The sequence below is a fragment of the Parasteatoda tepidariorum genome, chromosome 9 (genome assembly GCF_982258835.1).
Source record: "Parasteatoda tepidariorum strain Cologne lab strain chromosome 9, Ptep-v5.0, whole genome shotgun sequence".
NCBI lineage: Eukaryota > Metazoa > Arthropoda > Arachnida > Araneae > Theridiidae > Parasteatoda > Parasteatoda tepidariorum.
In genome coordinates this window covers 97,517,209-97,530,738 of record NC_141763.1, presented here as the reverse complement: position 1 = coordinate 97,530,738, position 13,530 = coordinate 97,517,209, and the positions used below count along the sequence as shown (strand labels likewise).

The 13,530-nt window shown below is 29.6% G+C and overlaps 1 protein-coding gene across 1 annotated transcript in view; it reads left to right on the top strand.

The window, feature by feature from the left end:
* The window catches only part of pea (ATP-dependent RNA helicase pea), a 48,267-nt gene that overhangs the window by 2,352 nt on the left and 32,385 nt on the right, over positions 1-13,530 (top strand). The window contains exons 2-5 of the mRNA XM_071186115.2: positions 841-926; positions 6,019-6,177; positions 11,644-11,720; positions 12,672-12,746. Coding sequence (XP_071042216.1) covers positions 841-926; positions 6,019-6,177; positions 11,644-11,720; positions 12,672-12,746 — 397 coding nt within the window. The remainder of the gene's footprint in view (positions 1-840; positions 927-6,018; positions 6,178-11,643; positions 11,721-12,671; positions 12,747-13,530) is intronic.

Below are 13,530 nucleotides of genomic sequence, written 5' to 3'. Positions count from 1 at the left end.
AAAAAAAATCAATTTTAAATATATATATTAATAAAATCCCGTAATTTTTTATATACAATGTTGATCATATTTATTTACTACTGATTAAAATTTAATTTATTATTATTTATTTTAATTTTAAATATGCTTTCTAAAATGAAAAGATATATAAATACTTTTATATTTGAATAAATAAATAAAAATGAACCTAAGGGCCCCAAAATTTTGAATGGCCTAGAGCCCCATGTGCGCTTAATCCGGGGGAGAGTGACGCCATTAGAAACGCTCTTTAAAAAAATTTATATTGTAATAAAAATACTTATAAAAATGCAAAATAGAAACCAAAAAAAAAATTTTTCTTCATTCATAAAGCATTACTTAAACGTTGAAAACTTTGATCATCCATGTTACCAATTCTTACCGTATAGGGAAAAGGTGAGAATAAATTAATAAAACTGAAATGCTATGCTGCACTATAATAAAAGAAGCAAAAAATGTACAGAAAAAACATTAACCTCTTTAAAAAATTTTAAAACAAAATATTTTAGTTAATACACATTCTTATGACAGGTATAACTGGTTGTTGATTTTGCTTACTATATAATGCATTGATGAACTATAATTAATTGCAGTGCAACAAAAATTACTTTTGAATATGATAATAAAGCTGATTTAAAAATTTCAGTGTACTGAATCTTGCAGCACATTTTACTTATTTTCTTTAAAATAAAAACTAAATGGTTAATTCATGTACACTTTTTCATCATTAAAAAATTGCTTAATAGAGTTAATTTGGAATTATTATCCCCCATTGTTTTCTTCTACTTTTTAGATTGCTAATGAATTTTCTTGTATTTATAGCTGAATTTATAATTTCATTGGCTGAAAAAAACAACTCATATGATGGATTTAAAAAAGCCTTGGAAGAAAATGGAGCAGAATTTTCGGTAATTTTATTTAATCTGTCTGATATTTATTTCACTGATTAAAAAGTGAGACCCGTCTTAAACAGGGTTCCCATGTTCCTTAAAAATCCTTAAAAACTGCTCAACTTTTATTTTGGAAAATAAGGGCCCTTAAAAGTACTTAATTTTGGTACAAGGTTTTTAAAAATGCTTAATTTTTCAGCATGACTATACCAGATAGGAACAATTTTTCAGTTCAATATTTTAAAACAGGAAGTCATTCTTTTATCACCTAGAATTAGACTATGCACCAAGTGTAAAGCATTTTAGAGAGACAAGAAGGGATGGATGTGAGAGGGCTGCAAGCAAGGAGAAGAAAGCACGTCCTTTTATTTATATATTGTTTATTTTATTAATATATTCTTCCTTTTGCCTTGAAAGATAGTGCTCTTTTTTTTGGGGGGGGGGGGGTTCTAAGGTAATTAAGTAGGGGACCCACACCGTCAAAATCAAAATTGACAGAATTCAAAGAATTCAGTTCTGCTGGTAATGCATCTGCTCATAAGAACAAAGTAAAACCCCAAGAGAAGAAGTATAAAAAAAATTTTGAACTAGAATCCATTAACAAAAATTATTTCCAAAAATCTTGGAAGAATGAAATAAATTTGTAATATATTTAAGTGTGTAATAAGTTACTGTAAATTTATAAAAAGCAATAACATTTTTTTAAAATTTTTGATTGTGCTAAAAATTAAGCTGATATGTAATAAACAGGGTTTGAAAAATCCCATCCATTTACATCAAAAACCTGAGATTTATTGGGCTTTTGGTGAAAATCTCAAGTTTTTTCAAAAATATTTTAAATTTTTATTGTTGAGTACTAAATAAGAATGCATGATTTGATCTTAACAAGAAAGTTAAATATTTAGTAACTAATTATAACTTGTTTTGCTGCAATGTAAAAAAATATTAAAGTTTTAAATTGTTACGCTATTGTTTTTATTTCTTAAGGATAAGCAGATTATTGCATAGAAGATTAAATCTACTCAATTAAGAGATCCCAAACTTTTTGTTATTAATGTCTATTAGTAGGGGTGAACAACCTTTTTTGAGTGAAGGGCACAGCTGGTTGGCTAACGAAGGGCCGCGCATGTATTGAGACATGTTAATGACAAATGTAGTAATGTTTATTTAAATATTAGCGTTCCATTTTTTCATCAATAAACTTAGTAATATATTTGTAAAAAATTAAAGGTGTTCCATTTTTAGGATTCATTCAAAAATAAAAAAACTTATACTTTTTTTTTTACAAAAAAATTGCTATTTTTATCATATGAACAATAGATTTATCAAGATAAATAAACAGTGAAGAAAATAAATGTTTTTTTTTATCATGTCATGCAGTACGAAAATTCATTTTAGAATTGCGAGGCACATCCAGAAAGTAAATTTCCCTATTTTTCTTTTAAAAAAAAGAACGCATACTTTCAGGAACATATTTATTGGCAACAAGTACAGCAATGTTTCAGTTATTTTTCAACATAGCCCCCACCAGAATTGAGACACTTGTCGTATCGTGGGATCAACTTTTGTATCCCTCTGTCGTAGAACTCTGCCGCCTGTAAATGGAACCAGCGTATGACAGACATCTTCAGCTCTTCGTCGTTTCCAAAACTCTCACCCGAGGATAGGAATTTCATGAGGTGCAAGAAAACATGAAAATCGCTGGGAGCAAGATCAGAGCAGTAGGGTGGATGATCGAACAACTCCGAGCCAAATTTCGTCAAAACAGCTGCTGTGCATCGAGCTGTATGTGAAAGAGCATTGTCATGGAGGAGCACAACACCTGCAATAAGCATTCCACGCTTCTTGTTTTGAATGGCACGTCGCAATTTCCGCAGTGTTTCACAGTAACGGCCAGCGCTTACTGTTTCACAACGTGGTTCCATTCACAGGTGGCAGAGTTCTACGACAGAGGGATACAAAAGTTGAGCCCATGATACGACAAGTGTCTCAATTCTATGTTGCCATGTTGAAAAATAGCTGAAGCATTGCTGTACTTGTTGCCAAAAAATATGTTCCTGAAAGTATGAGTTCTTTTTTTTTAAAAAAATAGGGAAACTTACTTTCTGGATACGCCTCTAAATTCTAATAAATAAAAAAAACTGCAATGCCCTCAGAATGAAAGTAGGAAAAAATTCAGTCATAATTAAGTAATATAAATTCAAATTAAAAATTTTAATTGAAGAAAATTTAAAGGTTTTAAACAAAAGCCTAAAATAAAAACAAAACTGCGATAGTATAGGAAAATAAAATTCAATGCTTATTTTGTAATGTACTTTATTATTTCATTTTATTAATTATTAGACTTTATTTAAATCGCAAAAATGTTCCTTTTTTTTAATCGAAAAAGATCACTTAAACAACAAAAAATTGAAATCTAAACTACAAACAGTGAGCAGTTTAAGAATTCACATTTTCCGCCATTTTATGAATTTCTCAAGTTGCAATAACATTGCATTTAAATTAGTGGTGCAACGAGTATTTGGCCCTTCTGTGAAAAATTCAGTTGGTTGAATGATCAGTCAAATATTCGGCAGAATATTTTTTAGAAATGTATTTTTCTAAGTTTTTTTTATTTTTGAATTTTCATAGACATTACTTTTTTTTAAAATTATAATCAGATACGTCAATTTTGTCGTTTTTTAATACTTTGAGAATAGAGAAGGATTTTTTTTCTCCATTTTTTGCTGTTTTTATTATAACCCATCATTTTAACAGAACGTCTCATACTATTAATTTATTATCACTCTTTCCCTGAACCGTAAATATAAATAACCAGTAACATAGAAAAGTGTGATTTTCGGTATTAAAGTTTTGTTTCTGGAACTAAGAAAAATTTGTTTTTTCTGTTTTTCTTTTTTAGGCATTTTTATTTTGACTCAGCATTTTTTTTAAAAATAAAGTTACTAATAAATTTATCTTATAGCAATTTTTTTCTTCTAAAATTATGGCAATGAGAAAAATTTTAATTGCGATTTTCAGCATAAGATTTTCATTTGAAAAATTAAGAACGTTTTTTCTAACTTTTTATTTTCTTTAAATAAAAAAAACCTTTTTTAGACGTTTTTATTATAACGCATTAATTTTTAATAGCATTTCTGTTGACTTAATTCTTTTTTCTTGGCTTTTTCTGGTAATTGGAAAACTAAGAAGTTCAGCTTTAAAATTTTCTTTCAGAAATTAAGATTGATTTTTATGTTCTCTGTTTCATTTTCAAAAACGTTCTTGATTAGCCTTATTTTTTAGAGTTAATTTATGAATACGTTTTTCCAGGAAATATTATTCTGAGCATTGAAATTTTAGTTTCAGTGTTGCTATGCTGCTAAAAGATTTTGCTATTTGGCCCCAAGTGTACGGCATTCAGTCGATTTTTTCTTCTTCTTTTTTTGCCGAATATTTGGTTTTTGACCAAATCACAATTCATTACCAAATTCGACCAAATCATATTCGTTGCGGTAAAAAAAACGAAAGAAAAATAACTAGGATTTACGATAAAACTGCACCGAAATACCGTATCAAAAAGTAATCTTAAGTAAAAGTAAAACATATCGTAAACATCATAGTTAAATAATGGGATCGTCAAAATCATGTGGAAAAGTATAGAAATAATTGGGGGGGGGGGGGAATTACTTATATTTATGCTGAACTCAGCACGAATAAAGCGTGTCAAATACACGATTTAAAATTTGCATGTCGTAATAGAATAATTGGAATTTTTTATGATACGTGGGAACGCATAGCAATAATTGCCGAAAAACTTGTTGAGAAAAAGAAAGAATTGAGAAGAAAAAAAAGATAAAAAATCACTTAGATTTAAGATGAAATCGTCACAAATAAAGCGCACCAAAAAGTGATTATTTAAATGGCTGATCTGAAACTCGCGTCGTAGTAAAAATTCGGGATTTTCGAAATCACGTAGAAAAGCGGAAATGACTGCTTAAGAAAACTCATTTATGATACGATAAAATCGGCTTAAAGAAAGTGCGTTAAACGTACATTTACTAAAGAATCTGTTATAATTGATTGTGTCAAAACGTGATTACTTAAAAGTGCGGTTAAAAATTGCCCTTTTTAAAAAATTTTTTATTGTATTTGGAAGCTCACGCGGGCCGCACTTCAGTAGTCGAAGGGCCGCATTTGGCCCGCGGGCCACAGGTTGTGCACCCCTACTATTAGAATAAAATTCAAACTTAGAGTTTAATAATCATATTTCTCAGTTAACATTGCAACTTAATATACTGTTTTGTTTGTTTTTTTTAATTTTTTTTTTAAAATTTCTATTTAACTTTGGGGTTGCTAGAAAATTAGATATGTTTTTCATCTGATTGTTTAGTAATATTATGTAAAGTTAATTCCTAATATCAGTTTTGGCTTTAAATAATTGCAAAGCTCGTCATAAAAGTAAATATAACGCATTTGCTGTTGAGTAATAATTTCAAAATGGTTAAGTTACATACTTTTTTTAATATGTTTGTCATAAAAAATTTTTTATTTATTATTTTTCAAAGCTATTAATTTACGATAAAAATAAAATATCAAATCATAATAATTGTGGAGAATAATATTAAGAATGAAAGAGAATGATAAAGAAATATTAAAAATAGATATCTATGAATTAACAGTGTTGATTTTAGATATTATACATAACAGTTATTATAGATATCTTATTGTTAATTTTTAATTGTTTATTTTTTCAGTAACATATATTTTAAAAAATCTAACATTTCGGATTTAAAAAATATATATAATTTTTTTTTATTGGTTTGGGAATAGAAAAAATGTCATAATGTGCAAATGATGGTTACCTCTGTCGAGAGTTTTAGTGAAAAACTGTGACAAAATGATCATTTTCGCTTCCAAACATGCAATTGGCACTCTGACTCAATTTCAAGCTGCAATCATAAACAATTGAACAAAAAATGTGTTTCCGAGCACGGCCATCGAAAATTAAAAGTATGCAGCAACGTGTTAATTGTTTATTTGGTTATTTTATCTATTAGTTTATTTTACCTTGTCTCTATGAATATGTTTTTATAAAGCTTAATAAATTTGCTACTCACTTTCATTATAGGAATCATTTTCTGCAAACTTGCTACGTCTTATACAGACGATGATGCCAAAAACAGAAGTAAAGGAGGAGGAAGATGAGTTAAAAGATGTTGTTAAAACAGAACTAGAGAAGAAAAAGGAAAAGTTCCCTGGTCTAGCCATTCCTAATGATAAAGTCAAAGTAAGCTCACTGTTAATAATAATTAACACTTAATAGGCTAACTTCAGCTTATACATTGAAACTTCCAGAAGGAACCACTTTTAGGGAAGCCACCGATTTTTGGGTGGATCAACTTTTTTTTCTCCGTAAACTTTGTTAATGTAAATTTTTTACAAGCAAATAGGAAAAAGTTCTTCCCAACCAGTGTATCATTAAGAATGGTAAAACAATAATGTGTTTAGCTTTTGTACACATATTATTCCTTCATTTATGAATCAGGAAAGGAATCAAATCTGTTTTCAGGGGTCAGTCTAGGTTTTTCTGAGAGGTACCTATTTTGTGAAAATTTAGATATAATTTGTGAAAAATTAAAAATTATATTTAAAAATCCAACACAAAAATATGGCAAGAATATGGATTAAGGAATACAAAAATAAAATTTTAAGAAAAAGTATTTTGTGAAACTACCGTTTTTCCTAAAATTAAATTTGTGAAACTACCGTTTTTACTAAAGTTGAATTTGTGAAGGTACCGCTAAACGGTAGTAAATTCGGTCTGGACAGACCCCTGGTTTTGCAGATTCAGTGTTAGTTTTTCCTTCCTTTCTCTTCATCATTAGTATTGACAGATTCCAAAAAGCACAACAAACTCCATTTTTGTTGCAGTCAGATTGTTCTATTGATAAACTAAAATTGCTTTTTTTTAAACAGGATTTTGTGTACAGACTCTTTGTTTCATAAATATTCAGTAACGAAAACTCCCATAAATGTTCAATGGGAATCATGTCGGACGATCTAGGTGGCCAGATTACTGAAATTGTCCGGAATGTTCTTCAAACCAGTTGCAAATAGTTAAGGTCCTTAACGTGAAGCATTGTCATCTATAAAAATTATTATTGTTTGGATACATGAAGTCCATGAATGGCTGCAAGCAGTCTCCAAGTGGCTTAACATAGCCATTTCCAATCGATGAACGGTGCAATCGGACTATGAAATTCAAATAAATTTTAAAAACTATACAACTCTTTGAAAACTGTTTTTAAAGTGTGTGTAGATTCAAAATGATTTCAACCCTCAGAAAAATTGTAATCAGATGGTAAATACAGATCTGATTATAACTTAGGCCATGATGTTACTTTTATTATTTTCAGCCTGTATAAAACTATAGCTAGTTTAGGTAAAATAAGCTCATAAAGTAGTAATTATGACCTTCCTTTTAAGAGTATAAGTAACTTGGTTAATTGTTATTGCATTCTTAAGGAGCTCAAAATCACCTAAAGCTCTTAAAACACTCAACTATTTTTTAAGGGGACTAAGTTCAAAATAAAAAAAGTCACACTTAATTACCCCCAACTTACCGTAAATGGGTGGAATGAGTGGTTGCTTGTGAGAACTGTATTTGATGTTTTTATAAGAACAAATTTAAAATTTGAGCTGGAGAGCATATTCTTAACTAATATAGGAGAAATTATATTTAAAGTTACAATTTAATTTTGAATTCCTATGTGGGAGTTTTTGTATAGATTTTTAGAATAATTGTACTTTTCTATTTAATGAAATTTTAATTTGAATGTTAAGTAATAATTAAGTAAAAATTATGTAATGTAATTAAATTATGTCATTAATTATTAATTTTTGTGTTCAGTAATAATTAAGTAAAAAATTATATGTCATTTTAACTATACAGTGGGTGATCGGTTAACGAACTGATCGGTCAACGAACAAATCGGTTAACGAACACTTTGACGAAGGATTTTTGTGTTCGGATAACGAACACTTTCAAGAAAAAATTTTTGAGTTCGGACAACGAACACATTTTTGGATAATGAACAAAACAAATTCTAAGGAACACTTCTCGGCCTGAAAAAAAAAATTAATATTAAACATTTGTTATAATTTTGCATGCAAAATAAGATCACTGAAAGGAGAAATGTTTAAAGCATGTTTAGTATTGATAATTACTAAATGAAACTTGAATTAACAATGAATTTAAAGGTCATTCAATAATTATTATTATGACTAAAATCAATACACACTTGAATACTTCAATTTTAGTACGAATATCAATATTTTCTGACAGCTAATAAGTTATGGGCGAGTGGATTTGCTGACATAGCGAATAAATTAAGCGAATTCTTAATTTTTTCGATCAGTGCAGACTCTAAAATATAAAGGTGCCAATGACGCGCTACCGCCGTAAAAATACGTGAAATATGAGAAACGGACTAAAAATCGTTTTTCATTTCTCTTGAATTATGTTGCTTACCTATTAATTTTCAAAGTTCTATTGAAAAAAAAATTCCAATAGAATATTCATACAAATTAGACCATCAGTTTCGGTTTTAATTTCATTCAAAACCGAAAAATATTTCGTTTTGAGCGCTCCCCCCCCCCTCGTTCATTCCCCGTCCCATTCATTGTCTTGAATGACGAATTCCAGACGGCAGGCTCTTTTCCAAATAGTCAATCGCCTTTTAGTCGCCACTGGCAACTTTGAATGTGGTAATAACACACGTATGGTGCTAGTGTGCGCCAAAACTTTGTCAATTGTGTACGTTAGTTGGTTCCTGTTCCTCTGAAATTTTCGTGTGTTCTTTTCTGAACCCCTTATAAAAAAAAATTGAAAATCTGACAATATTATGGGTCCCAAAAAGCATGGAGTGTCAAGAACTGTGCTCACTTTAAACACCAAGCGAGAAATGATTGCCAAAGTTGAGAGTGGACAGAAAATGGCTGATGTTGCGAGACAGTATGGCTTGAACAGGTCTACAGTATGCACAATATTAGCTAAGAAAGATATCATCAAAAAGACTCAAGCAGCTGAAGGAGTAACGAAAATAACATCTGCGAAGCAAAGAAGTGCCATCCGTGATAAAATGGAGAGGTTGCTTTTAGTTTGGATAAATGAACGGGAAATGAAACGAGATGTAACTAGTATGCCTATCATTCAAGAGAAGGCTAGAGAAATTTTTGAGAAATTGAAAGAACAAACTCCAGGTTAGTCATCCGAGGAGTTAGAATTCAAGGCTACCACTGGCTGGTTTACAAAGTTTAAAAGAAGGTCTGGAATTAAACATGTATTAATGCATGGTGAGTCTGCTAGTGCAGATAAAGAAGCAGCTGAGAAGTACTGTCTCAAATTTCAAGAATTCATTGAAACAAAAGGGTATCGTCCACAACAAATATTTAATTGTGATGAAACTGGTTTGTTTTGGAAGCGCATGCCGAACCGTACCTACATCACGAAAGATGAGAAAAGTGCTCCTGGGCATAAACCTATGAAAGACCGATTGACGTTACTTTTGGGAACCAACGCTAGTGGTGATATGAAGCTTAAACCACTTCTCGTTTACCACTCTGAGAATCCCAGAGCATTCAAAAAAAATTCCATAATTAAGAGCAAACTGCCAGTAATGTGGAGATCGAATCAGAGGGCGTGGGTCACGCAGTATCTTTTCAAAGAATGGCTATTTAAAGTTTGTGCCCCGAGCATCAAAGACTACCTTGATACCAACGACTTGCCGTTGAAAGCACTGCTGCTATTGGACAATGCACCAGGACATCCAAAGGATCTTGAAGATCATTTGTTAACAGACTTTCCCTGGCTGACAGTTCAGTTTTTACCTCCGAATACGACTTCGTTGATTCAGCCGATGGATCAGGAGGTTATTGCGGCTTTCAAGAAATTGTACACTCGCGCGCTGTTTCGTCGGTGTTTTGAAGCAAGTCAATTCTCCTCAATTAAAAACGTTTTGGAAAGAAAAATTTGACATTCTTGAAGCTATTCGTATCATTCAAAAGGCGGGGTCAGAAGTCACATAGCGACAGTTGATTTCAGCTTGGCGAAAGCTGTGTCCATCCTTCGTTCAAGGAGACGGAGGTGATCAGGGAGACACCCCTGAAATTATGGATGAAATTTTGACAACTGCTAGAGATCTGGAATTGGAGGTGAACGAGAACACATTGTGAGGTGAACCGACACAGAAGAGCTCATTATGGGACATGAAGATGAACTGAAGACAGAAGAACTCCAAGAAATTTTGAATGAAGAACACCAAGAAACACAGCGAAATGTGTCTCCATCTGAACAGGAGGAAGGCGAAAGAGGACCAATGCCGACATCTGACATTAAAGATCTTTTGAAAAAGTGGGAGGATGTCAGAGCAATGGTCTTAAAATGGCATCCAAACCAAGCTGATGTCAGTAGGGTTGGGGATCTTTACAACGACAATGCTATTAATTACTTCCGGAAAATCCTGAAAAAGAGAGAAAAGCAATCGACATTGGACATGTTCTTCAACGCCCCATAAGTAAAAAATGAAAAGGACTGATTAATATGCAAGTCTATATGTATGTATTAATTTTTTAAAAACTTACTATGAAATTATAAATTTTTTAAAATTTAATTTTTAGGGTCTCCAGAACGAATTAATCGATTTCACATAAAAGTCTATGGTGAATCATTGATCGGTTAACGAACAATTCGGATAGCGAACATAGTCTTGGAACGGATTATGTTCGTTAACCGATCACCCACTGTAATTATATGCATTAAGTAGAATTCACCTGGAAATAAAAATAGGCAGGGCACTGCCTCTCAGAAAAGGGCACTGTAAGTTTTGAAAGGACACTCATTCGACACCATAAAAATTTATCAAAATGTGAAATATTATGTAATAACTGAATTTGATCCTCAACTATTTTTTTAATTACCCTCTTATACTATTCTATGTGTATATTTCAAAAAATAATTCTCTCTCTTTATCAGAGTAAGATAAAAATCTGTTGTTTGTAAAAATAATTAAAGGCATGGATAATTAAAGGCTATAAACAACAGGACATAGATTTTTTTCAAAAAAAAAAACTAAAAAAAATTATTAATTGATAAACAACTTGAAATATTTTTATATAATTTAAACTGAAAATTTTAAGAAAATAAACATTTTAAGTTCCTTTTTTTTTTTTTAAAGAAAAAGTTATTTATTTAAAAAATAATTTTAAAAATTAAAACTATTGAAAAATTTATTAATATCCCCCTCTTGAAAAAAGAGATACTTGTTAAATTAACTCTTTAAAAATAATCCTAATGAAGTAAATATTTGTTATAATAATCAGGATTAAATCTATAAAAGCCGATAATTTTACCAGTGTGTAATTATTATTTAAATGGTGAATTAATTTTTAAGAAAATGGAATATGAATAAAAAGGCAGTGTTTTTAAGGGATGGCGGTTTATTTTTACAAAAGGAACAAAGAGGGCTTATTTATGGGGATCAATGGGCAGGTAAGGCAGGCTGCCTTTCTAAAAACGCTTAGGGAGAATACTGCAATAGATATTGTGTTATTTATATTACATCTGTGTCTGGATGGGGTGAAATTTTCAATCTTGTCCATTTTCTCCTTTATGTCCTATAACTTAATAAGTTTTTTTTTTCAGAGATAGTTTGCCAAGGAATACTTATTTTTATATTTCTCTTTTTTATTATAGAATTTGTTAGATGAAGAGGATGAATTAATTGTAGGCGATGCACTGGCACAGTTAGAAGCTTTAGCTCCTGGAAAAAAGTAAATAAGAATAATAAATAAATCTTTTCTATCTAAATCTATAAGTTTCTAAAATTTGATCTATTTGAATCCTTCTTTTCTTCTTTGATGCTATCCAGTTAAAATTTCGATAAAAATCTCTCATTTTCAAGTTTTTTTCTCTTCAAAATCTATGTTAGTATATTATGTTTGAGACAGTTTTTTATTATTTCTTTAATTCATTGCTATAAATAAATATGCTAATGTTGCTGGTTTATCTAAAACTGCTATTATATAATAAAAAAAATTTATTTTCTATAAAAATTTAATAATTAAAGATATTATTTATTAATTAATATTTTTAATGGACTTACGACCCATCACTTTTAAAGTTTACTATAACCATTTGAAAAATTTATGAATTAATCCATTTGTGAATTTATGAATTATTCCTCTCCAGAAATTCCTTGCAGTAAAAATTTCATCCTCTGTAAATAGACAATAATTTACAAAATTACTCAAACTTTGTACTCTTATATATTAATTACAATCCTGTGTGTATTCATTACTCTTTTTATTTAAAATTATCTTAACAGTAATAAATTTTAAAGAAATATGCGACCAATTTTTTTTTTTTTTAAAATTACGATTTAGGTATATGCATTTATTTAATTTAACCCTTTGATGCAGATGGGACCCAGTATCCCTTTTATATATATTTTTTCTGGTGCTCTAATTACAAGCAGAAATCTATTCTGGTATTTTTTAATTATAAAAAACAGCCTAATAGTTGCTAAAGAAATCTGACATTTTTTTTATTTGACTTTTTTCCAAGGGTTGCTGCGTATTTTTGATGGCGAAGAATCATAATTGATTGATATATATATATATTATCTGTCTTTCTGAAATAAATTTATGATTCATTAAACAACACAATAGAAATTGATATTATAATTTTTACAACATAAATGTGTTTGTTCTTTTCTCTTGTAGAATAAAAGAAGAGGAAATTTCTCCTGATTACAAAAGCAAGAAACATAAAAAACATAAAAGTTCTGATAAGAAAAGGTGAGCAACATTAAGATAAATTTTTTCTTAGTTAGTTTTTTTCTCAAGAAGTGTTCATTTATAGACCTTAGCCATCTCATTTGAAACTTTGTAGACTATTAAGTGATTGTAAATAAATCAATTTTTTTTAAAGTCTATGCATTTTTTGAATTTTAATGTCTTTAAAAATAACTACTTTTCATTGTCTTTTTCTTTGCTTTACTTACTTATTTTTTACTATTTCTTTATGTATTTGTTTGATAAAGGCATATCAATTTTTAATTGTAAAAAAAAATTAAGATGAAGCTCTAAATTATGTTACTATTATTGAATAAATTCCTCAGACAATTAATAAAACTGGTAAAAACATACCACTAACCACACAAATACTTTGAAATAGGTCTTGTTTACATCAAGTTATATTTTTTTGATTACTTAGTTCAAACAATGTTTCCAAATTCTGTAATTACTATTAAGTACATTCCTCAGACAATAAAAATTGTAAAAACGTACAACTAAACACAAAAAAAAATAATTTGAAATAGGTCCTTTTTGCATCAAGTTATAAGTTCAAGCAATGTCTCTAAACTAGATAACTACTATTAAGTGACTTCCTTGGACAATTAATAAAAATGGTAAAAACACACGACTAAACACAAAAATTCTTTGAAATAGTTCCTGTTTACATCAAGTTATATTTTGATAACTTAGTTCAAACAATGTCACCAAATTATATAACTACTATTAAGTAAATTCCTGAGACAATTAATAAAAATTGTAAAAACATGCAATCAAACACACAGAC